The sequence below is a fragment of the Sinocyclocheilus rhinocerous genome, unplaced genomic scaffold (genome assembly GCF_001515625.1).
Source record: "Sinocyclocheilus rhinocerous isolate Xijiao unplaced genomic scaffold, SAMN03320098_v1.1 scaffold1043, whole genome shotgun sequence".
NCBI lineage: Eukaryota > Metazoa > Chordata > Actinopteri > Cypriniformes > Cyprinidae > Sinocyclocheilus > Sinocyclocheilus rhinocerous.
The window spans coordinates 1,488,342-1,515,277 of record NW_015642610.1 but is presented as its reverse complement, the minus strand read 5'-3'; the positions used below and the strand labels follow the sequence as shown (position 1 = coordinate 1,515,277).

Genomic DNA, 26,936 nt, shown 5'->3' with positions numbered 1-26,936 from the left:
CATAAATGAAAGTTTGCTGAACCTTTACTCCCCTTCAGGCCATCCAAAATGTAGATGACTTTGTTTCTTCATCAGAACAGATTTGAGAAATTTACCATTACTTCACTTGCTCACCAAGTCAATGGGTGCCAAACATTTGAACAAAACATCACAATAATCCACAAGTAATTCCACAAGTGAAAAGCCGCGTGTTTGTATGAAGCAAATCCATTATTAAGACATTTTAGTCCTCTATGCTTCCTCTTGTGAAAAGGTCCATCTCCTGTTGTCCTCTCATATCCAAATGCACTGACATATTTGTTTAGAACTGTTTTACTGTTTCACTTTCACGGTGCTTGATATGTGCATATTTCTCTGCTGATTCAGACAAGACTATAGTTTTCCACTAGAGAAAGCAATACCAAAAATGAATAAATATACAACAAAATTGGCCTGTTGCACATCTAATGCATCGTCCTGCTGGTGGAGTTAACTCACTAACTGCCTTGAATATAATGGCTTAAACCATTACATTTATTAACAATATTTCCATATAAACATAACGGTTGCACTGAGCATGAACACACAGATCATTTATCAACCGCTCTGTGCCCTAAATTATTACGTCTCCAAATTTTCGAACAAGGCCAAGGAAATTCAAATTGTAAATTGAACTTTGAAGGGTCAGCGATTTTTTACTTTCCCTATTCATCTTCTCTCACCTTCTAACTTTGAGCCCAGGAGTGCATGATAATTGCATTTCAGTGGGTGGCAGAGTTTCATTATGTCTTCCTATCTTCTGCTCGCATGTGTAATTTAGTCAGGTCTTCTGAGAACTATGTAAAGGCAGGACTGCTTTAAAGAGAAGTTGTTACATTTTGCAAATTAGCTCTATTTGGTGATAGTGATGTTTCCTTCTGCGTAGCCAATTTAGGCGTAAAATATGATTTTCACTTCACATAAACTGAATGGCAGACCTCAATGAGGTTGTTAGTCTCTGATGTTCAGCGGACACTCCAGACAAAGCATTTAATAACACAGACACTGCCATTCTGAGCCAATGAAAAACCTTATTTGTCTTCCCACTTCAGAAAAACTCCACCACCTCCAGCAGCATAATACAGCGAGTGTATGTGTTTGCAAAGATATACATGCGAGCTTGCGTGTGTGTGTGTGTGTGTGTGTGTGCGTGCCTGTGTGCAAAGAGCAAAGCAACCAGCTGGGTTGTAGGGGTAATAAAGAAGGAGAATCAATAGGGCATGCAATGGAGCCAAGGTGCTGCCATTTATCATGGCGCTTCTCTGACTCCAATCATTCATCAAGCTCAATGAGGCAGCAAATAGGAAAATGACTATTTGTATCAAACACATCTGCACTCATCCACTGAGGTATTTTATTCCCATTAACTTCCAAAGTAAAATACCCACTTTTTCAGCTGCTGTGTACCTGCATATACAGCCGTGCATGTGTGTGTGTGTGTGTGTATGTGCGTTTTCATATTTGCGCAGTTAGTAGTAAGACAACTTACACTGTGGGAACATTTAGCGCTGCATTCCTTTGCACATGCATCTGTCAAAGCATCACTTATCAGTCCATCCACCTCCCCAATTTGACCATATGCAATTATATATTTTGTGTCCCTAACAGCATGTTTAACTCAAGCATTAACAGGTTACATTTTTCTATTGCTACACGTCTCTCTCTCTCTCTTTCTCTCTCTCTCTCTCCAGCAATGAATGTCTCAAGAATCAAGTAAATATGCATTTCATTAAAATTTGATAGTCTCTCATTTTTGTTCATAAATGACCATTCAGGGACGTACTAGATGTTCATTTCCATTGGCCAGGGCTGCATCAGATGTAAATGGGTGGATTAATATAATTATAGTGTAATATGCCATGAAATAGTAGAGTCATTATCTCTGCTCTTTTATGAGGTGTCTGTGGAGACAGGATTCTGAGGGATTTCTTTTGCTGACAAATGACATAATTGCATTTGTTGTTTTAGGCTGTTATGATAATAAATGTAATATTGCCCACTAAGACAAAAACTCTAGAAAACAGAAATAGTTACTCAGAATTTTGTTTGTTATTTGCAGGTGTGCTTTGTTTAAACTGCACTGGCTGGTTTGTTTTAAATTCTGCGCCAGATATTGGTACAGGGTGTGTTCTCAGAACCAATAGGATTATTTTATTCAATTGATTCTAAAGGCTTGTGCTTTGTTTGTGTATAGTCTAATCGTGATTTATTGCATGGACCCTAAATCAATTTCAATCACTGTTGAAAAAAAAATACACATAAAATACAATTAATTACCTAAACTTGAGGCTTTACTTTGTCTTTGGTAATTGAGGGGAAAAAGCAAGGTGGGATCCAAATAGACATTATGGGATTCTCATCTGACATTCACTTAAAAACTGTGAACAAAACAGTAAAGCAATAACAGCCTGCAATTAAGTATTCTCTGTGAAAACATGAAATTTATTTAAGTCTAAGTAGATTGTCTATGGAAAATCAAAATTGAGGAAATATTCAGAAAAACATACATCTTAGTCTCACATTCTTTCGCTCACTTTGTAATAATGTATTGGATTGTCTTGTTAGTGGCTGAATGTTTAGTAACCATATTAACCACATGCAAATGCATTTGCATTTGCAATATATAAATAATATACTATAACATTTTGTAATATATTTATTTTATGATGAGCCATTCTTGAAGGGTTTTCCAAAAATACTCATAAAATCAATATCTTGCAAATAAATACATATGAAAAAAGATGTTGTTTAGATAAATTATGGGTACAATTATTTTTCTTGCACAAAATTAGCACATTTTATGTACAAATTGCAAAAATAAACCCTAAAATTCCTGCATAATGCTGCTATTGTTTGTCTTTGATCAGTTTGTAATGGTGCAGTGCTTACCTGAATTAAAAATGATTTGCATTTGAATTTGCTATGTCTGTCACAAATATTCCAAATTAGCCAAGTAATTATTTGAGAGTCCCAGCTATTACTATATAAATGGTTAAATTTGGAACTCCAGGGTCTCTAATTGATCCAAATTTTATGTTTTGCATATTTGCATAATGAGGAAATTGATAGAAAATTGTGTTCATTCATTTGTGAAGAATCCTATGAATTTTATGAATTTGAAAGCCGTCTGTCTACTCTGGATGGATAACTTTGCTTGCTGATCGCTGGGAAAACTGGCCTCATGCCAAGTTCACAGTCACACGGATGGACCTTTATATAAAAAGCCAGAGTTACATGTTAAACATAAGATTATATATATATATATATATATATATATTAGATTTTCATTATTTTACATTTTTATACTCAGTGTCTGCAAATTCACAGTCTGTGTGTCCTACAGTCTGTCATTTTTCTCCAAATACATACTGCAACTCCTGACTAAACAAACTGCACACAGAGACGTACTCATGCGTGGCCGCTCTGCCCTCATAAATACAGAACAGGCAGAGGTGATGTCTCCATTTCACACACAGGCCACAGGCACAATATGAGACCCTGAATTGCAATTATTTCGCCTCTGGTTTTGACGGTAAAGATGAATTGCCAGTTCATCCTATCATTGTTTTAGTGGCCGCTTAATGCCAGTTGAAATACTTATAAAACATAATGACTTTAGTACACTAGCAACAATAATGATTCAAATGGTAGTAGATTTATCACAACAATTCATAGCAGGAAATTTCTCCTCAGGCCTAATTACTCATTACTCATGATCTGTCCCATTCAGTTCTATATATATATAAAATGTCCAAGAATAGATCAATGAATACAAACAAAGTTGGAGTATGAATTTTGAGCAAAGGAGTTTTTCCATTTATATATTCTTGAGAATGCAGCACAATGTATCTACTGTATTTCATTAAATAATGTCAATTCCTTTTTGCACAACCATATTAGCCATTAACCATATATTACTATTACAGATGGTAATCTGATTTTGATTTAAGTATTTTGGTGTAGGTCTATCCTTAGGTCTTGGCCGCTCATTTGGACAGAGTAAGCCTACAACTTGCCACCAAAATATTAGGATCTTCTTAACGCTCGAGGTGCTCTAAATAAGATGTCCGATGTAGTTTATAGAATGTGATAATATCCTTCAGGGGCTCACTAAATCATTTCATGATCTGTTGCCTGTTGGCCTCATCCGACAGAAAAGGGCGAGTGGCTGTGGTGCTCCGAAAGTATAAAAGAGATGAAGGTAAGGATATTAAGTGATTCTATAGAACATCCAGGGCACAACAGAATGATTGATGGCGGGACAATGTGAGAGCTCGTGGACAGAGGACCCTTGGAGAGGCAGAAAAAGCCATCTCCAGCCTGGTGTGCTCGCACGGTCTATTTGTATGAGTAATCAGTTGAGCTCCCTACGCTGTCAGTCCTGTTTACTCACTGATTCTCTCAACAAGACAGTCATTGACACAGGATAGATGGGGATAGTCTAGCAGAGAATCTGGCGGCTTGAAAAGGTTAAGGTTCCGTTGGAGTCTCCAGACCCAAGGTGCACTATATTACACAATGTGATATTTATAACACCTGACCATTTATTTAAATTGTGAGATAGTATGTTATTTCCTTATGTACTAGGAATGTGTGTGTGTGTGTGTGTGTGTGTGTGTGTTAACTAGACTGGCTGCAGGTGTCACAATGGTTTATTTCCACCAGCTGATGCCCTACTCTTCTTGCCTTAACCGCAGTAACATTCTCTCACTAATTGCTCTTCCACAGTCAAACACACATGCGCACTAATGGTGTTATTGATATTCAGACAGCGCTCTCTGCGAGGACACCGGGACTGCATTTAAATGTGTGCTCTTGGTCTTTTTCGCACATATTGGTTGCCCGAAGAGCCACGCTGGGTATGAGTTAAAATATGCTCACGGAGAGCTGTCATTTAAGCGTCATGTCAAGTGCAACCACCTCTCTGCATTTATGCGGCCCACTGTACTTTGTTGCTTTGGTATTAGCATGTACTATCAAGCAGACTCACTGAGGCCTGAGATATGAGTTAAAGTTCGTTTTCCACTGTGGTAGTTACACTTAACTCTTTTTAACTATTACTAAGCTGTATGTTTGCATGCTGTCTTATATTGATTTTTCCATATAAACCCACTTTGATTTGGTCATAATCTCGCCACCCCCTGGTTGTTCCGTGCACTAGGATAAACCACTCATCCAGTTTTCTCTAATCACGACAATTACTTCTGAATTATCTTCGGACCCTGACAGACGTTCCTTGTAACTCTCTTTTATTTTCAAACGGCCCCTAATCAGCGACTCTCATTACAATCGCTGATTAAACTGGAAATTATCCAGCAGCGCCAACAGTTCGCGCCTTCCACCGGCTCGTTCAATATCAATTACACCGAGCAGCATGTCTGCAGCCTCCGGGAGCCTCCAAGTGCTTGATGGTGGCACTTATTAGTTTGGAAAACAAGGAAAATACTAATAATCAGGGGTCACGAGAAAAAAGAAGGACACGGAGGGTTTATAAGGTGGCAATTAAAATGCTATCAATAGATACGACATTCCTCTTTGCGCACATATACCGTAGCCTTTGAAATTTAGTGGTAAACATACCTGGAGGAGTGTCTGTTACTTCATGTCAAGTCACCCCCTTCCAAAACAAGCGATTTACGATCTCCGTGCCTTCTTCTTAGTCGTTTTTTCCCCTTTGCATTTTAATGATGAAGAATAAGTTCCATTTATGGCCTATAAATATCAAGGTATTTATTTAGGCACAACCAGACCGCCGCACATAGCGCGCGCTGGCTGTGTGGTCCAAATTCATTTATACTAGGCCTATACCATCAGATAAAATAACGTTTTGTTTGGCAATTAGGCCTACTTGGCAAATCATATCTGTATGTCTCAGTACAGCTATATAGATACAAATTAATATGTTCTTATTGAAGAACAAATGGAGTGAGAGGGTGGTATGGCGAAATGGAACTATTGCTAAGCGCATTTCGTAGAGTTACAAGTGGTGTAAGTTTTCCTCCGTGATGTGCGCAGATGCAATATCGATTTTATTTTGATTACACAAAAATTTAAAATGGGCCCTATAGATGAGCTTTGCTACAGGTTGGTGCAAGATGTGCCACAGGCCAACAGCTAGGCCTATCGACATGATAAAAAATAATATCTTCTTTGGAGAGATTTGGCTATGTACAGTTTTCAATATTGAAATAATTTTCTACAATATTCATACGAAATATTGGTGACTCATGATTGATTAGTTTTCGTTACAGAAGAGTATTTTTTTTTACATTTAGTAGCGGGAATGACGCAACTAGTCTACTAAAAACAACAACCACTGCGTTTATTGGATGGATTTATTTAATATTACTTTAAATGTAACACAATACAAGAATTAAGCAAAATAATTGGTTGTGTGAAACTGATTTGGCCTACATTATATTCAAATGGCTTTTGTGCCAACAAAAAGAAGCAGGTATACATTAAGAAGCGACAAATCCTTTTATTATGTTTCACATAAGAGCCTTGGTATAAGAATAAAATGCCTCCACTGGGGCAACTCTTTCTTCAAAGTCGATTTTCTGCATTTCTCAAAGCTGCAGTAGGCTAAAGCAGATGAGAAATTAATTTGGTGAGTTCAGCTTCCTATATGCTAACAATGACGACTGAAATTATTTGTAACTGACACAAAGTGTGACAAAGTATGTCAGGCTTTCTGTGCAAAGAACACACATTACTGAAGATCTGCCCCATAATGCACCTGACTAATGGCAGCTTGACCACGCGCACTGCTGATTTCATGAAAAATGAATGTTGTGCTGTCATTCCGACAAGTTAGCAAGCAAATCCGGAAAGAAGCTATTAGTGCGGAATCCTTATCAATAGTGATATCTACAAATTATATTAGAAAAATCAGCAAGCAATTTATTCAATAGATGAATCTCCTTTGTGCGTAATTGATAAATAATCAAAAATTTATCAATGTAACCTGCACACATTTCAGTTACAATCAAGTAAAAGTAGACCATTTACCACCTGACTTGGTCCGAATTAGGGCTAAATTGACGATCAATTAATCTTGGGGGCGCAAGAGTTGTATTTTGTGGACAAGCAGCAAAGAAGTGGCAAATAAATGGAGTGGAGACAGGAGATTAGTGGAATGAGCAGAAAGGAGCTGAACCGCCTCGGTCTGTAGATAATGGGCTCGCAGCTGGGTCCCAAATTGCTGAATTTGTATCATCAGTATAGGAGTCAAATAGTAGCCTTTATGATTTATCATATACAGAGTGTGATTTTTTTTTTTTTTACTTTTAGGCGCAACATTGTAGTTCGAATGGGTTGGAATCCCAAGCTTCTGGCATATTGATAAAATGAGTATAGCCTACCTTTAAGCTCCTGGTAAATGTATATATATCGTATATACATATAACCTGATGAAAGTGGATCAGTTCGTTTTTAACGAATACAGTATAGGTGAATAGAATAAACGAAGACTTTTTTTTTTTTTTTGATGCACAGTAGGCTATACTACAACACAGGCGAAACGCAATCAAGCATATGAGAGTCCTCACATATTCACTTGCACTTTTCTCCAGTTTCGTCAATAACATGATACATTATAAACATCACTGTTTTGAGAGATATATTACTCATAGACTAATATACGTAGCCTACTTTTATTACTTTATGAAAACTATAAGACTCATTCAAGTCGGGTTTTGTATGGAAGGGGAGTGGTTTGGCTCATTTAAGCATTACTGTTTCACTCTCGTCTTGCAATGTACAAGGTCAGTGAAACTAATTATTTTCAGTATTAATTTGCTGATGCATTAAATTGCATTAGCAGTGTGATTATGCTGGAATTTAATAATTACTAGCACATGTTCCCAATTTGGGCAAACTCAGAATGACCACTGACCCAAGTCCTCCCTTCTCGAAAGCCACTTAAGGCCTTTCTTAAGTGAATAATATCAGTAGGCTATATGTATTGTCTTCGATACCACACCCTATTCCTTTACCTTTCAAAAAAGAAACAGAGTTCAGTTCACTGCTTATATAAAACAAAATGACAAAATATGATTTTTGTATTATTATAATTGTATTATTTATATTGCTGTTCCATGTTTTGTGTTAGAGTAAACTTGACTGCCCTTCTTGCATATATTAGGCTATAAGCCCAGAGCTGAATTACGCATCTGTAAAACAGGACTAAACCTTGCATTTAGACTTCGAGAACAACGTTTTAATGCAAACGTGGACATCGAAGTAAACACATTTTCATGTTTAGATGATTGTCGTGCTTACCCCCAAAAGTCTCATTATACGGACCGTAATTGAGGCCAGTCACTCCGTGACACACCAAAGCTCCATTTCATTACGGGTAATCGCCGTCCAATGCTGATTATTTTATTTAGGGCCATAATTGTATTCTCCCCAGATAACTCACGTTGAAATCGGGTCCACATGGAGGGCACCGAGTCTAATCACAGTATGAGATGCAACGGGGTTCGCGTCTGCTTGAATGGAGGAGCCGTTGTGTTACTTTCCATTTCACTTATTTCACGGTATATGGTAAGCCCTTTGGACCTATTATCCAACCTATGTCAAACCTCAATGCCATTTACACAAAATAAATAAGAATTCCTCATGGATGTAATCGGTAAGTACAGAAATTGTACTGGGAAATTAATAAAATAACACCAAGAAGCAGCACATTCGACATCAAGTTATATGAAAACGGCAACATTTATAGCCAATAATAATAATAATAATAACAATACCGACATTATTCATTCTATAATTAGAGTAAATTGTAAATGGCAACCTCTCTCTCTCTCTCTCTCTCTCTCTCTCTCTATATATATATAGGCTATATATATATTAGAAATTATATACCCCACCGCCGTGATTATGTAGATTATTTATTGCCTAAAATAATGCATTAATCTTAACGGATGTTTAGACCTATCCCTTGCTTTGATATGCAGCTAGATTCAAGCTACATTACGGGAAAGTGTGTGACGACCCCAAAGTAGCTGTTATAAGTGACAAAGCTTCTCATTGCCGATTAAAAGCTCATGACGGCATTTGTAGGGTCTTTAGTGATATTCGCGATTCCCATATCCTTTGTGTTTCTTAATTAGCCTAGGCCTACTCTCAGTAGTCCAACGGCCTGCCCGTGCACATTCATGCCACAGAACGAAGGGAGCACTGATTACACAAAAATACGATGAAAACTTGACAGTCTGCGAATGTGCTTTCGCTGAATGGATTAAATTAGGCAATGTATGTCAGCGAGTTTGAATTAAATAAATCAAATTACTTGCGTCAGCGCTGATGAAAAATCGATACAACTGAGGCATCAGTGCGCATCAGTAGCCTGTTTCACCTGAAGCCTTTACCAAAATAGAATTCTTCAAACATGATTTACAACGCCTTCTTGCATTACATTATATCTAAACACAGTTAAATTACCACGCATTTTTCAGATTTCACTGTAGGCTAATAACTGAGATGAAAGCTCATAGATCTGGCACTAATTACTTAAAATGCTTAATGGACTTGAAAATGACTAGTTGGAAATGTACCTTGGATGTGTTGTTAGCTGCCTCAAAGAATTCATCGTTTTTGATAGATGGATTCCACTCAAATAAAGCTGTAACTCACATGAAGGGAATAAAACAACCAGCCCACAAAACCCATAGCAACAACCCTCATTCTCGTCAAGCAAATATGACCAGCGGCCTCGAAAGTTGGGCTACAACCAAATAGTGACTTTACGAAAAGTGCCTCTTATTCCATGTATTTAGATATTGCAGGTCGGTCAAGTAGTAGCTATAAAGACTAGACTTTCCCACCTTTTGTGAAGCCTCTTTTTATCAGAAAGATTTATTATTCACTGGTTATTTGCCATGATTATGAAGTCATTTAAAATGTATAGCTAACAAGGGGCGATGCAATAAATTTGAAATGAACGAGAGCAACTGCAGATGAAGCCGGTTTGTGGATTTTAGTGGTTGGTTGTCTGACATTTTCAACCCTCAATTCTGATTGGCTCCCTTTTGTGGAAGCTGCCGGGCTCATTCAACTATTAAGCGCCTCCCAATCTCTCTAAAAAACAGTATAATACATAGAACCGCCTTTTTCAACGCACTGACGACTTTCCTTCATTTGAGCCCTATGCGCTTTTTAAAAGGGTTAAAAGTTGTAGAGATATATATATATATATATATATATATATATATAAATATATATAATATATTTTGTTCTTTCTGTCTTTCCTGCCATTTGAGAGAATGCTACATTTTTTGACTCGTGCGTCCACAGGGATGAAGGATGCTGCAGCCGAGCTTCTCGGACACCGAGAGGCTTTGAAGTGCAGACTAGGGGGGACTGACTCTGGACACCCCGGCGATCTTACTTCTGCTACAAAGACTGTGGAAGGGACCACTCTGCTCCCCGGGGAAGATATAAGCAATGGTGGATCCAATCCTAATAAAATGCAGCAGGTCAAAGCCAAAGACCAAGAAAAGCAGCAACAGCAAATCTCTAATAATCAATCGGGTGGTCAGCAAAACCAACAGAAACAGAAACGCCACAGGACCCGCTTTAATCCAGCGCAGCTGAACGAACTGGAAAGGAGCTTTGCTAAAACCCACTACCCTGATATCTTCATGAGAGAGGAACTTGCATTACGGGTTTTTTGTGGAAGCTGCCGGGCTCATTCAACTATTAAGCGCCTCCCAATCTCTCTAAAAAACAGTATAATACATAGAACCGCCTTTTTCAACGCACTGACGACTTTCCTTCATTTGAGCCCTATGCGCTTTTTAAAAGGGTTAAAAGTTGTAGAGTAGTCTGGGAAGCAGTTGTGACTCCAGCAGTGCGCAATGCTCTCTCATGCCGACCTCTTGGATACTCGCCTCGGTGAGTTATCGCCACCAAACTCCGGTCTTCAGCTCCACTGTAAGCTAGAGTATTTTTCAGTCTTCAAACTGGTGAACTAATGTGATGACAAAATTGATATCTCAATCTGTACTCATTTTACTATCAATGTTTGTTAATTATCAGATAAATTAATTACACATTTTCCTCCATCAACTTTGATGGATTGCGATACTGAACAATGTGAGAGAGGAACTTGCATTACGGGTTGGTTTAACGGAGTCACGGGTTCAGGTGAGACTGAGTGGACCTGCTCATCTTTTACATCGTAACGGAGCTTTCCAGCTGGTGATTAACACAGTTTAAAAAGATGAACGGAAGCAAACTAAACAAAAATGATAAAATTAAAATAATTTTTTTTCCTCTAAATATCCGTAACAATTTATTGCATAAATTGCACAGTCTTATTTAATATTCTCTCAAAACAATGGCAAGCCTAAAATATAAATATCAATGCAGCCGTCGCGCTAAAATGTAAAAACATTTGCAGTGTTGAATGTGCAAAAATACAACATTAAAAAATAGCATTAAAAAATTTGAAATCATGCTTTCAAAAGAAAAAAAAAACTAAACAAAATGACGACAACAAAAACTAGTAGCTATAGGTAAGACAATAGTTTTTATGCATATTTTTACTTCAAGGAAAGATGACATTAGCGTCAACAGAATGTATACCCTATGAGACAATACTTTATAAAACGTGTTCTATAACTGAATACGAATTGTGTCGTTAACAGTAATATAAAAATATGCAAATTAGTAAAAAATAACAGTAAAGCGTCAATGACCGGACATGACAATAATAATTCGTATGTGCTAAGCGCAAAATGTTAAAAATATAGGCTATCTCACAATAAGGAGTAGCCTAATATTTATTTTTGCTGCCTCTGAGCTTATTTTCACCACGAATTCATGATCATGGTTCCATGATGAATTATTGAGGCCATCAAACTATTGAGCCCGGTCTCATGAAAATGCGTATAAATAGAACGCCAAATAAAAACGAAAACTCGTGGTATTGATACGCAAAAATGGACTTTGGCGTGTATATGCTACGCACGTGTTTGGCGTGCATATAATACACAGTTTTCGCGTACATATGATACGCATCTACCCCACAACCCTAATCCTATACCCATCGCGTAGCATATACACGCCAAAGTCCATTTTTGCGTATCAATACCACGAGTTTTCGTTTTTTATTTGGCGTACTATGTATACGCACCTTCATGAGATCTCGGGTTTAACTATTTGTCTCCTAGAATGTGCCATAACGACTTCATCGCCGGCTGTCTGCAAAACATTATAGAAATTACTTTGTCTCGTTTTCTCTTGAAATTACCCTCCCGCATGTTATGGCATGGCTATAGTTGTCCGTGAAGACAGTAGACTAATATTTAAAATTTTACATAGCGTCAACAAAAACAAGCAGATGATTCATAGGGTGCATGTTTATAAACCTCAGCATTCATGAAGAACCATAGTACAAAGTCTATATATTTGCAGTGGCTCAGTTCTGCATTTAAAAATACAAGTGCTCGCATTTTACCGACAAAAGCTATTGCAAAAAAAAAAAGAAAAAGAAAAAAAAGTGCGGTAAACTAGGCTATTATATATTTTGTTTGTGTTTTTATTTATTACATTTTATTATTTTATTTATAATATTTATATTATTATTTATAATATTTAGGCCTGTATTTTTTTTTATTAATCTTAGAATGAAATGTTATGCAGTTTAATAGGCCTATAGCAAAATATTTGTGAAATAAAGTTGTAAGCCGACATAATGAATAGGCTACTCACCAAAGAAATGCTTGACTTTCTAAGTGTTGGTTTTTGTTTTTAATTTCAGGTATGGTTCCAGAATCGACGTGCAAAATGGAAGAAGCGCAAGAAGACAACCAACGTTTTCCGGGCGCCGGGTACTTTGCTGCAAACACACGGTTTGCCTCAGTTTCCGTCTGCGGCCGCGGCTGCGATGGGCGACAGTCTCTGCTCTTTTCATGTCAACGACACGCGCTGGGCCGCGGCTGGGATGCCTGGAGTCTCACAGCTGCAGATACCGCCTGCGCTGGGCCGACAGCAGGCGATGGCACAGTCCCTGTCCCAGTGCAGTCTCGGAGCTGGCCCCCCACCAAACTCCATGGGCCTTTCCAGCAGCTTATCGTCAAATGGTTCCGGTCTTCAATCGCATCTGTATCAACCCACATTTCCAGGGATGGTGCCCGCTTCCCTCTCGGGTCCAACGAATGTGAGCTGCTCACCTCAGTTGTGTAGCTCCCCGGACAGTGACATGTGGAGAGGCACTAGTATCGCTTCCCTGCGCCGCAGAGCACTTGAGCACTCCGTTTCGATGAGTTTCACCTAATTTGAGCATCCAATATGTCTTTTCTGTCACTGCAAACCCCAAGTATTCCTGAAAAACAGTCACGGAGCACTCAGGATATGAGGTTATAACTGTGAAATTACAAATTGGCAGCCTTACTGGATGATGGAATCCCAACAAACCCCAGACAATGCTTAGAGCAGATGTAGACTCTAGTAGTTTTAATGCTTGAAATTTATGTAATTTATTTATGTGTTGGATTCGGTCATGTTTATTTTGTTTACATAGCTATTGATTTTAATAATGGCGAGTTATTTATTTATTTATGAGTATTTATTTGACTCTTCGTTCACATATGAAGAAACAACTGCAAGCATATTTGTTTCGCGGTCGGTGATATTATTTTTTACTAAACTAAATGTAAAAGGACACGTTAATAAGGACCACATGTGTGCATGCACAGATTGTTTTAAGACACGTACTACATGTTGGAGTGATTTTTCAGGTGCAGAACTGAACACGTTGGATCAATAGCCAATTTCCAAATAATCAGATTCAGATGCATGTAATATTTCAACCGGGATCAACAGGAAGTTGTTTACATAAAGCAAAATGAACTTGAGTGTTTGTGTAGATAAGAAAAAAAATCTTGTTATCTGCTGGTATGTTTGTGATATGTTTTAACTTATTGTCTGCTGTGCTTATTACTGGAATATGTTTTTTGTAAATGTTTATCTTACCAAATTCAACAGAATTGGGAAGGTTTATGTAAGTGGGTGAATAAAATCATTTGAAGAATTTCAGCATGGTAATGTGATCTCTATAGAAGTTCAAGGGATTTTTGAAATACAGCAAGAAAATATAGAGGGTACTGTACAATATGTTGCCAGATGATTCAAGAGCGACAAGTCGATTTGCATTTTTAAAGATGAGAAAGAAACAAAAAATATAGGTCAAAATTAAAAAATTGTCCACATATTTTAGGGTTATTGACAGATATGTTGGAATTCAAACAAATGTTTGAACACTTTTTTTTTTCTAAAGCAACATTCTGGAAGGAAATGCTAAATAGGGATGCTCAACAATGTTTCAGTATATGAATCACTTGTCCAGATTTAAACCTATAGGAATTTGTCTAATACTTGTATAATAAATATTTACTCCCAACATTAACAGACAAAAGTATCATAATACGTACACACACACAAATATGACTGGCCTGGCACAAATCCTGATTCTTGTTTTATGTTTTGTTCTTTTCACAATCAAGGATACAATAATGGTCATTTGGATATTCAACACAACATATTTTTCCAGAGATACATTCTGATGTATTCTCACAACACTGAAAAGTGTGTGTAATGTGTTTCAAAATATTTTAAAATAATGTAATGGTTTGAATTGACACAGATGCTTAATTTTAAGCCCAAGATAAAACACAAGAATATACAGAGCAATGTGACTGAAAGGTTCCCACAAAAATGAAAACTCATGGCATTTCAAACATATTTGACTTTCTTCTCAGGAACAAAAAGGAGATATTTTGAAAAATGTCTCAGTGTTTTTTTTTTCTCTCAATACAATGTAAGTCAATGTTAAACATTCATCAAAATGTCATCTTTTTTATCTTCCCCTGAAGAAAGTTATGAGACATGATGACATGAAGATGAGCAAATGATGACTTATAATAATAATAATAATAATAATAATAATAATAATTGGAAAAATATAAATACTATTATTGGATATCTACCTGGATCATTAGTTGCTGGACAGATAAAACATATTCATATAGAACCATACAATTTGTTCTTGAAAAAATTGGGAAACATCAGATATATTACTCACAACCCTATAACACTTTGCTTTACTACTGTAACAGTAAAACACCAATATAATTATAGCTATGTGTATCTCACAACACACTTTACAGAGATTGCTTATGATACTGCACATTACTATTACTACATTCCAGTTGCAATAAGTCCACAGGGATATAGCTTGTCTGCTTATAATCTCTTGTCGACAAATATCTAAAGCAAGATTGTAACCAATTAGTGTGCCATGTTTTTTCTCCTGATCTCTTTGTGTGGTTTGTAACTGTTACCACTGGGGAGGTGGAACAGCCCACAAACATCTTAATCTTTTCTCCGATACAATGGCCAGACTGTCTCCCATTTAGCAAAGATTCCTTTGAACTGTGAGAAGAACCATCTACTGTCACTTCAGTAATTGCCTTTATCAATTGACAAAAGATCCAGATAGACCTGGACAAACATAAACAGATAATTACTGCAATGCCTGTAGTAACAGATAAATATCTATCCACTATTCCACTCTTTTTCACATTAATATTTTAAAAACATATGATATACAACGCAAAACATGAGAAACATCAAAAATCTTGGTAAAAAGCGAAATCCGAAATTGCCACTCTCAGTGTCACCCTGCATTGGCGTGAGACTAATTGTCCCTGTAAATCTGCATATAAGATTTCATGAAACAATGGAAAATGTAGAATCTACACAAGCCTCCCCTGATCATTCAACAGTCTCCATGTAGACATCCATCATCATCAGTTTTAGCATCTGCTCTGAGAGACCCTCTGCCTCTCTGGTCCCCCTGTGAGCGCATGCTCTGTTCACTGGTGTATTTCATCACTTTAAGCAAAACGCACAAGTGTCTCATGATTAAAACAGAATATAATGACAATTAGGAGATACTTTAAATGGATTGAATGAGATTTTGTCAAAAGTGTTCATTGAAAAATCTATTTTCAGTTAATAGTCTGCCCTTAGGGCCACTGAATACGTTCTCCTTATTCTTCATTTTTTATAACATGGTCCCATGGATATGAGTGTATGCTAATGAATCGGTGATATATGCACAAAGATGAGGAGAATTGAGTTATGAATTAAATGAAGGCTGCATGTGTATCCATATTACAATACTATGCTGCACTTTCATGTATCTGATTATGGTCATCAAAATCAAAATACAAAAACACTAAAATGGTGCCATAACCTTACAAAAAAACTAAAAGTATGAAGACAAAGAGATAAACAATGCACTTCTAATGCACATAAGCCATTCCTTGCTTTTCTATCTGTGCTCTTTATTCACCCCACCTGTCCACACTTGCCCTTGAGTTGCTCTGTCAGTGCATGGAAGGCACCTCACAGACCCTGTCAAGAGCAGCACTAAATCAGAAATCAGCGGCTGGCAGAGGAGTAAGCCACCATGAAGGTCACAGACATCAGCGGGATGCCATCTTTATCCACCCAGAGCACACATCCATGACCAGCAGGAGGATTCTCCACGTCTCAGACTGGGACAGGCTACATGCCATAATCTCAAAATGGCCTGGTTGAATTAAAACAGAACTAATGAACAGAAAAGCAGAATTATTCATCCCATTGTAGGTTTGAGCAATTTATGTAGGTGAAAGTAGGCCTACCCTATATGTAAGTACCTATAGGTGGGTTTAAGAAATATTTTTTTCAGTCATTTACATTTGTCTGTTATGTTTATTTCATTAAGATTTTGAAAATATTTGTTAAAGAGAATTTGTTAAGTTCACTTTATTAATTCTTAAAAACAATAAAATAAAATTATATATATATATAATTTCTTTATTTTTAATTAAATACAAAAACCTTAATCTGGTACTGGTATTATCGCTGTGATTGATTATTTATATAGTAAGCTAAATCTGAGTTATAATATTACAAATAATACAACCGCAAATCTTATTACGGAAAATTTTTTCTGGTATTTACCTTCTGCAGAATTGGGAATGTGTATTCATCACATGTTAACATATTGCCATCTGCTGGTGAACTAGAAACAATGTTGAATGGATTCCCCTGATCATTATAGGTTATAAATGTGGAAACGTGAAAATTAGTAACTATGTAGGTTGCGTCATTTGAATATCTACGAATATAAATGAATATTTGTATTTATAAATATAAATTTGTTTTTATAGGCCTAAATATTTGTATCTATAAATACAAATATCATTTAACAGGCCCATGTGTAGCCTAGATATTCAAATGTTCCAACATATTTTACAAAATATTGTGGCGATGACACTGTTTATTCTCTGTTATAAATGTGTTTACTTGATTCACGTGCTGTTGGGGGGAGGTGTCCGGGAGGGAAAGAGTGAGGAGGGAGGGAGGGGCAAGCGCGGGCGCGGGTAGTGGAAAGAAAAGGAGTTGGCCGTGAGCGCTTATTCTTCATTTTTTATAACATGGTCCCATGGATATGAGTGTATGCTAATGAATCGGTGATATATGCACAAAGATGAGGAGAATTGAGTTATGAATTAAATGAAGGCTGCATGTGTATCCATATTACAATACTATGCTGCACTTTCATGTATCTGATTATGGTCATCAAAATCAAAATACAAAAACACTAAAATGGTGCCATAACCTTACAAAAAAACTAAAAGTATGAAGACAAAGAGATAAACAATGCACTTCTAATGCACATAAGCCATTCCTTGCTTTTCTATCTGTGCTCTTTATTCACCCCACCTGTCCACACTTGCCCTTGAGTTGCTCTGTCAGTGCATGGAAGGCACCTCACAGACCCTGTCAAGAGCAGCACTAAATCAGAAATCAGTGGCTGGCAGAGGAGTAAGCCACCATGAAGGTCACAGACATCAGCGGGATGCCATCTTTATCCACCCAGAGCACACATCCATGACCAGCAGGAGGATTCTCCACGTCTCAGACTGGGACAGGCTACATGCCATAATCTCAAAATGGCCTGGTTGAATTAAAACAGAACTAATGAACAGAAAAGCAGAATTATTCATCCCATTGTAGGTTTGAGCAATTTATGTAGGTGAAAGTAGGCCTACCCTATATGTAAGTACCTATAGGTGGGTTTAAGAAATATTTTTTTCAGTCATTTACATTTGTCTGTTATGTTTATTTCATTAAGATTTTGAAAATATTTGTTAAAGAGAATTTGTTAAGTTCACTTTATTAATTCTTAAAAACAATAAAATAAAATTATATATATATATAATTTCTTTATTTTTAATTAAATACAAAAACCTTAATCTGGTACTGGTATTATCGCTGTGATTGATTATTTATATAGTAAGCTAAATCTGAGTTATAATATTACAAATAATACAACCGCAAATCTTATTACGGAAAATTTTTTCTGGTATTTACCTTCTGCAGAATTGGGAATGTGTATTCATCACATGTTAACATATTGCCATCTGCTGGTGAACTAGAAACAATGTTGAATGGATTCCCCTGATCATTATAGGTTATAAATGTGGAAACGTGAAAATTAGTAACTATGTAGGTTGCGTCATTTGAATATCTACGAATATAAATGAATATTTGTATTTATAAATATAAATTTGTTTTTATAGGCCTAAATATTTGTATCTATAAATACAAATATCATTTAACAGGCCCATGTGTAGCCTAGATATTCAAATGTTCCAACATATTTTACAAAATATTGTGGCGATGACACTGTTTATTCTCTGTTATAAATGTGTTTACTTGATTCACGTGCTGTTGGGGGGAGGTGTCCGGGAGGGAAAGAGTGAGGAGGGAGGGAGGGGCAAGCGCGGGCGCGGGTAGTGGAAAGAAAAGGAGTTGGCCGTGAGCGGGCCGGAAAAAAAGTTAGTCAAGCTCTTTTTGCGTTTTGTTGTTTCTTTGGGAAGTTAAGACTCCTCCTGATGCCCGCGTTTTAGATTGTAACGTTCAGGAAATAAACCACAGCCCGTTGGGTGCTTGCAATCCGGATTCTCGTCTCCTGTCTGTTTCTCCTGGGAAAGTGCAAAACGTCACACTATGCATCTGAGGCTATATGTTCACACTGTCAATTTTTGGGATTGACAACCGCATTTTCTTTACAGGTGTGAGTCTCGAAATGTTCCGTTCACACAGCGCGTGTGCTCCGAGAATGCGGTTGTGAGTCCTGAACTAGATTAACACAAGAGTTAACTTTATGAATTATAGTTCATTTTAAATATTTTTGAGCAGGCTCGGACTCCCTCGCCTCTTCTGACAGACCGTTACTGGATTACTTAACTGGATTACTTTAACTCTTAAAAGCTCATAACACTTTCTCTTTTAGGCTGATGCAAAACCAGTTTGAATGTTTCTCTAAAAATAATTAAGGTTTACATCGGATAGCTGGTCCGAGGAAAAAAAAAACTTTATTGAGAGTTATAGGCTACTAGAAAGACCCAGTTGTAAGGTATGGCTAAATGATATTATTGGCTACGCACCATTAATTTACATTCAGAAAAGGAATTTGGCCAAGCCATGATAGTTGGGCCTAATAGTTGAATGGAAAGGATTACATTTATGCCACATAATATGATAATTTGCCTGATTTGCAGTGTGTGCATGAGGACACCCTTACCAAAAAGTAGTATACTTTAGGGATGCACGTATCGGTATCGGTATCGGGCCCGATACTGAGCTCCTGTACTCGTACTCGTTAAAATGCCCCGATACCAAACGCTGATACCACACAGCATGTGATAAGCGCCATATTCAGACAACGTGTCTACTCGTGGTGTGGAGGAGAGAGCTTTCAGTGCATGGGACGGACATTAGCCGAGCCGAGCGACAGAAAGATAGAGATGGCTGATACAAAACAAAAGAGGAAAACGTCTGCGGGCTAAAATATATTTAGACTTTTTCTAAGTAGGCTATAAGTCAAGTATACTTAAATGTCATTTTAAGTATATTTCTGAGAAGTACATAAAAAGTAGACTAAAAGTATACTTTCCTATGTTTTAGTTTAAAAGAAGTATACTAATAGCACACTTGAATAAACTTCTTTTTCGTAAGGGCAAAGAATGAGACTGGTTAGATTCAAACACAGGAAACGCATAACAAATGAAAGCAATGTGTGTTCTAAAATGTCTCTAAATTTCAAACTTGTTTGATGGATTCATAGTCTGAAGCTAAAAAATGTTTTAGTCTCAGGGAAATCCAGTCAACTGTCTTTTTTCTAGTGCAGGCGGGTGGCAGGCGGGTGGCAGACTGAGCCCACGAATACTGCGGCCTGTGCGCACACGCGACGACAGCACATAGTTCTCATCAAACATCCCAGAGGTGATCTGTTCAAAGGCCATCGGTAGAAACATTCAGTGTTCAGTGTAACTAAACTGAGGCAGTTCTCACCTTGCATGAGTTCTTGATGGAATGAGTTTGTTTCAGGTTCAGAACTAAAAACACCAGAGGAACCTTTACCTTTGAGCTGTCCAGATCTGTTGGGTGCTTCATGGTTGTAGGATCATAGCCGTTGTGCCTGTCCTTAATGACTGGGTTAAAGATTTCAGCAAACACCTGAGGATCACAACCATAGTCAATGATAAAGTTAACCTGCATGTACTGTACTTATATCGACATGCTTCATTTTGATGCCACTACTTGATAAAGTTGACCATGGACAATGAAATAATTATCTACTACAGTCTCATTATATTATAAAATGAAGGGGAATTCCTTTGTCAGGTAAACTATGACTATAATATTGCTCTCTTCGAAGTAGACTGTCCGTGACCAAAGTCCAAAACTAAACTCTTTTAAAAACGGTATTTTTCATTGTTCATTAAAAATACTAGCAATTAAATTATTTGTTACCAAAAAAACAACAACAACATATCATTGTCACTAGTAGCCTCTTAAAGATTTTTCAGTGCCTGTGATAAAAAAGATATATCATAATTTTGTTTCTCATATTTTTATTTTGTTGGCTTAATATTTATATTTAAAATAATAGTGAATGGTTTCAAGATTGGATTTTAAGACTTAAACAAATCAAAAAGTAGAAAATGGTGCACTGAAATTAGAAAACACAAAACAACAAAATATTTTACACCATTTGAATTACTAACAGCTATTTTGGATCAAGAAAATCAACTCTTGTTTCAAACATTTTGGTATCAAAAGTCCAAAAATGGAGCCAAAAATATTTTGTGTTTTAGCTGATGGACCTGGCCTTAATGGAAGCTCAAACTTGTGCTTGTGCTACAATTTTTAGCTATTTTAAAATGTTTGTGCAAATTCTTTGGTTTTATCCATCATTTTTATTGTATTTACTTATTTAACTCTTTAACTCATGTTCTTAATTCTCATGTTTTTTTTTCAAGAGTTTTTTATATATATATAAAAAATGTTCATGTTTATGTTCCAATTAGTAAGAGTAGGAAAAATGTGTATATAATGAAAGATGGCTGTCACTCATAGCAAGGGGAAACTAGTGGATGGATTAAGAGCAAGTGAACAGGGTTATTGTAACGCTGCTTAAGCGTGGTAAACTTCAGCCTTGTTGTTGTAGAGGGGAGTTAGTACTGCTTTTAGTTCTGTAAGGATAAAAGATACTTTGATCTCTTGAGAAACAGACAATACAAACTTACACGGGCATCTTGGAGAAACCCCACAGAGTGGCGGTGCAGGAAACGCCTCTCTCACATATGCATCAGTTCCTTTTCATCTCCTCCCTCCACTTGATTCAACCTAAATTCGAGGTCATACTAAAATGGAGTCAGATTTGAGTTAAATCTAAATTGAATAACTCTGCGCGCTGAAAACCTTTGTTTTTATACTCTTAAACATATTTACTTCACACATCTGCTCTAAATTAACACTGATTTGGACACCAAAGTCGCTCCTGTGTTTACATCTCGATGTGATCGTACTTTTGACGGCTCAGGTCTTTATCACAGTGGGATATAAACAGCAAACATGGCGGAGAAAAACGGCTGTAGTACTGTAAAGTTTTATTTGTTTTTCCAACAACATCTACATTGCTTTCTCTTGCTGTTATAGGCATGTATATTTATGTATATAAATAACTATTAGGTGCATACTGTATGAATTGAACACAAGGAAAATAGTATTTATTTGACTGAAATTTCATAATCGTCAGCAAGCTGGAATTTTTATATGGTTACCAAGGATGCTACATTTTATTCAAAACGTATTGGATAATGACTAAATAAATTTTGGCTTTACTAAGATTTTGCCAAGAAATAGGCAAGAATGAACTCATGAATGGGCTGTCCTCCAAGATTCTTGTTCTTTTCAACAGCAAAGCACTTGAATGCAACAAACTCATAATTACACCTTCAGAATTGGGAAGTAGAAAATATCTGATAGCATGTGAAGGCAGCATTAATACAATAAACTTTTCTCATAATTGTGTTATTGGTGATTTTAATACCCTCTAAAGCCAATTTTTACTGGCATTTGACGCAGTTTTGTACCTCATAGTTCTCCTCATCACCAGCCACCATGCCCACATTCTTGATGAAGGGATGACCAGGGTTGTCCACTCCAGTCTGAATGCATTGGTCAAGGCTCCAGTTATTGGGGGTTAGCTTGTCCCTCAGAAGGCCATAAATAGCAGGGGTCAAGGTAGAAGCCATGCAGTTGTTGTGTTTGCGCAGGTCTGGGTAGTCAGCACTTGGAAAGATAAAAACCAAGGTTAACTGGAAACTAAATGTCAACTTTCCCAACTCACCTGGGTGGGTACAGCTTCTTTTTCTCCCCAGCAGAGACTCCTGACTCAGGCATGAAGTAGCTGGATACCAGGGTACCTGCACCCAGGCCAGCCATGATCACAGCCGTGTTGCGTCCGGAGAGCACTCGAGTGAACATGCTTGCCATCCACACCACTCAGCCACTCACCAACTTCAACTTTAGAGCAGAGGACAAAAATAATGTCACATTAAAAAAATGTTTTGCCAGATAAAAATAAATAGCTTTTTTATGAGACTGAATAATCCTGAGTTTACCAACAAAAATCTCTTCATAGATTCTAAGGGTGACAACTAAGTGCATATACACTTTTTACAGTGTAAAACAGGACTGTAAAAATATTCTTCAGTTAACAGCTATAAAATTATGTTATGAATATTTTTTTGTGAATTAATTTTAATAATATTAATACATTTTCTTGTACCTTTATACTTTTTATTTGTTTGGTTTACTCGACAATTTTAATTCATGCCTTAGATGGCCAATAAAAGATTAAAGAAATAGTTCACCCAAAAATGAAAATTCAGTCATTAATTACTCACTCTCGTCCCTTTCCAAACTCTTAAGACTCTTGTTCATCTTTGAAATGCAAATGAAGATTTTGTTTATTTTTATTCTTTCATCATTTTTATCTATCCACTGAAAATACAACCAAGATTTTCACACATCAAAAAGTAATGATCAAATACACAACCCATGAAATAAGGTAAGCTCAACATGTTTTCTAGAGCTCTGGTCAGTGTTTATAATGTGAATAGAAGCCTAAATTAAATCTGTTCATCATAAAGCGATTGTGTCTCTTCAGAAGACTTGGATTAAACCACTGGATTCCTATGGATTACTTTTACCAAGTTTAATGCATACAATTCTTGGTTGTGTGGACTTCTAATGGATGGACAAACATGATGATGAAATATTGCAAAAAACTTTCATTTGTGGTCCAAAAATGAATGATGACAAACTTTTTATATTTGGGTGATCTAATTGGATTTGAATTCTAAAACTGATCATGGTTTTAAGTAGGCATATCAACAGGTAGACAGGTTTTTATTGTTTTTGCTGAATGTATCAGCGTTAATCAAAGGTGCTATACTTGTCAATACAGTAGTTTGACATGGTGAGCAACCTCTGTGTCCTGATATGCGAGTTGACTTTTTCCACTGAGGAGTATCCAAATATACATTGGCTTTGAACTTTATGCCGAAGTAATATGTTCCAGCTTATATTTCACATGCCCCAGTACTACGCAGTGCAGCCCGTGTGTCACATGTATGTTCCAGTCGAACATTTTTACAAATCTTACACAAAACTCTAGTTATAAGCACAGCACTTCAACCAATGTTGTTTCAAATATCGAAATAGACAACGCTGTCTACAGAGAAACAGCTGACAGTGGATCTACAGCAAATGGTCTTACGTAATGGTGCCCATATATTACAATGATCACATGACCTGTGACCATTTGGGGGGCTTACAATGGGACAAGGTGGCTGTGCGATGGTCACACTTCTACTGGATTCTGAGAATGTAATGGTGTGAATTATATAAACATGGGGGGAAAAATAGAAAATGGTGCACTGCAAATGGAAAACAAACATTATTTTACACAGTTTTAATTATTAACAGCCATTTTGGATAAAGAAACAAGCTTGTGTTTCAAACATTTTGGTTTCAGAAAGTTCAAACACTGAACCAAAACATAATAAAATATATCCTCAGCTGCACAAATATCTAGCTTCCATGGTTCAATAAATAAAGCTACAAATACAAACAATTGTGAAAGCAAATGCTTTACTGTACTCACCTGTAGAAATGAAGAGGTCTCAGGCTTCAGTACAGCAGGCTGTTCCCTGTAGAGTGAGATCATACTGGGCCTGTGCTTAAAATAAGAGCTCATCTCTCCAGCCAATCCTAATTCATCTGTCAGCATGACACCACGGCTCTGTGTTATTGAGCTCTCTTTAACCAGTGGAAACCTCCAATTATGTGCCAGTGATACGGTACACAGCTGGCGATACTATACATATACATGCTTACCTTTTACACACTGTAGTCCATCAAGTGGCCACTGTCTGTGTTTAGGTATGTAAGTATTACAAAAAATCTTTACATCACATAAATCTTAATCACGTATCTCTATTTTCAGAGAAAATACCCTTTTAAATGTTGTATTTTGTCAGATGTGGCTACAGAAGATATATAAAGCTAATTTGTTTAGTGGGACAGTGTGTGAGGGATAAAATTAAACTAGTATTTGATTTGCACAGCCCAAGAGCATTATCTAGTGCTCATCCCTCCATTCCTCTGTAGGATTATGGAGAGAGAGAGACCTTGATATTAGTGCCCGGACACACATGAGACCCTAGATTTCAAATAATTTGTTCACTTTTATGAACATTCCACACCTTCTGAAGAGACCAAATTATATTGGAGAACTGAGGTTGCATTTTATTTTGCTGTGTTCTTACACCTCACCCTTTCAGGCTTGGAATCCGCATGGCAACAAAGGACAAGACTGCTACTCTATAAGGATACATATTTCATCATACACTCACTGGCCACTTTATTAGGTAAACCTGTTCAGCTGCTTGTTAATGCAAATATCTAATCAGCCAATCACATGGCAGCAACACATTTGGGTATGTAGACATGGTCAAGACGATCTGCTGAAGTTCAAACCGAGCATCAGAATGAGGAAGAAAGGAGATTTAAGTGACCTTGAACATGGCATGTTTGTTGGTTGTAGACGGGCTGGTCTGAGTATTTCATATACTGCTGATCAACATGTTACACTGTTACATGATCAACTGAATTCAACATGTTAAACCTTGAAGCAGATACACAGCAGAAGGCCACACCAGGTGCCTCTCCTATCAGCTGAGCAGGAAACTGAGGCTACAATTCACACAGGCTCACCAAAACTGGACAATAGATTGGAAAAAGTTTTCCTGATGTGATGAGTCTGGATTTCTGCTGCGATAGTCAGATGGTAGGGTCAGAATTTGCCGTGAAAGCATGGATCCATTCTGCCTTGTATCAATGGTTCAGGTTCCTGATGGTGGTGTAATGGTGTGGGTGATATTTTTCTTGGTACACTTCGGGCTCCTATGATTAATTATTCATATTTCCCCATGAGCTGATTCGCTACAGTCTCAATCCAATAGAGCACCTTTCGGATGTGGTGATTTGCATCATGGGTGTGCAGTCAACTATCTATCTATCTATCTATCTATCTATCTATTATCTATCTATCTATCTATCTATCTGTCTGTCTGTCTGTCTGTCTATATATATCTGATTTGATATATAATCTATCATTTGATTAATAATTTATTGTAGATGTGGTGATTTGCATCATGGGTGTGCAGTCAACAATCTATCTATCTATCTATCTGTCTGTCTGTCTGTCTATATCTATCTGCTTTGATATATAATCTATCATTTGATTAATAATTTATTGTAGATTCTATTTTTTGTTTGATTTGTTTATTTGAAATGAAAGCATGGAATTTAAGCACTGAAGCCATACATTCTCCAAGAGAATCAGTGATAAAATAAAGAGGAAGGAAAAAAATAAAGAAAAACAGTTTGATGCAGAAATGTACAAAAAGCAGATTTCACAGAAAGAATCCAACCTGGACATGCAAAGACATGCAACATACCAAAGCAACAATTCTGTGTGCACAACACACTAAACCTATAAATAAAAGAGAGAGAAAAGGGACAAAGGATTGTAAATGAATCAGATATGCTACATTTTCTTAACACATTTAGCAAAATGTAACAATTACAGGAGTGCTTTCAGAAATCAAAATATTACATGGCGATGGATGGGGACAAAAATCACATTATGTCATAAACCCATAATAACACACTATATACAAAAAGGGTCAAATAAATATGCCAGGAAATAAATACTACCGATTCACACTTGTTTTAGATAACAAGATAACAACGCTACATTGATGAAAGTGTAACTCGCACCTTTCCAACCCACTCACCTCTGAGATCACATTCACACCTTGACGCTCTCATGCGTTTCACACACACACACACACACACACACACACACAAAGAATAGAAATCCATCCCACTCCGAAGAAAGGAGAGATCAGACAAAAACAACA

General features: G+C 36.9%; 2 protein-coding genes across 2 annotated transcripts; one reads left to right on the top strand and one right to left on the bottom strand.

Annotated features, from left to right (window-relative positions):
• The first annotated feature begins 10,325 nt into the window (after nt 1-10,325).
• Nucleotides 10,326-13,446, top strand: LOC107756275 (homeobox protein orthopedia B-like). The gene is made up of 3 exons (XM_016573296.1): nt 10,326-10,694; nt 11,134-11,175; nt 12,794-13,446. Exons 1-3 carry the CDS (start codon nt 10,326-10,328, stop codon nt 13,307-13,309), a joined length of 927 nt encoding a protein of 308 aa, XP_016428782.1. The 3' UTR covers nt 13,310-13,446.
• A 6,800-nt stretch (nt 13,447-20,246) lies between these two features.
• LOC107756255 (creatine kinase S-type, mitochondrial-like) lies at nt 20,247-24,632 on the bottom strand. The gene is made up of 5 exons (XM_016573285.1): nt 24,614-24,632; nt 22,793-22,968; nt 22,536-22,734; nt 20,518-20,613; nt 20,247-20,384 (listed from the first exon to the last, which is right to left on the bottom strand). Exons 2-5 carry the CDS (start codon nt 22,936-22,938, stop codon nt 20,247-20,249), a joined length of 579 nt encoding a protein of 192 aa, XP_016428771.1. The 5' UTR covers nt 22,939-22,968; nt 24,614-24,632.
• Nucleotides 24,633-26,936: the final 2,304 nt, after the last annotated feature.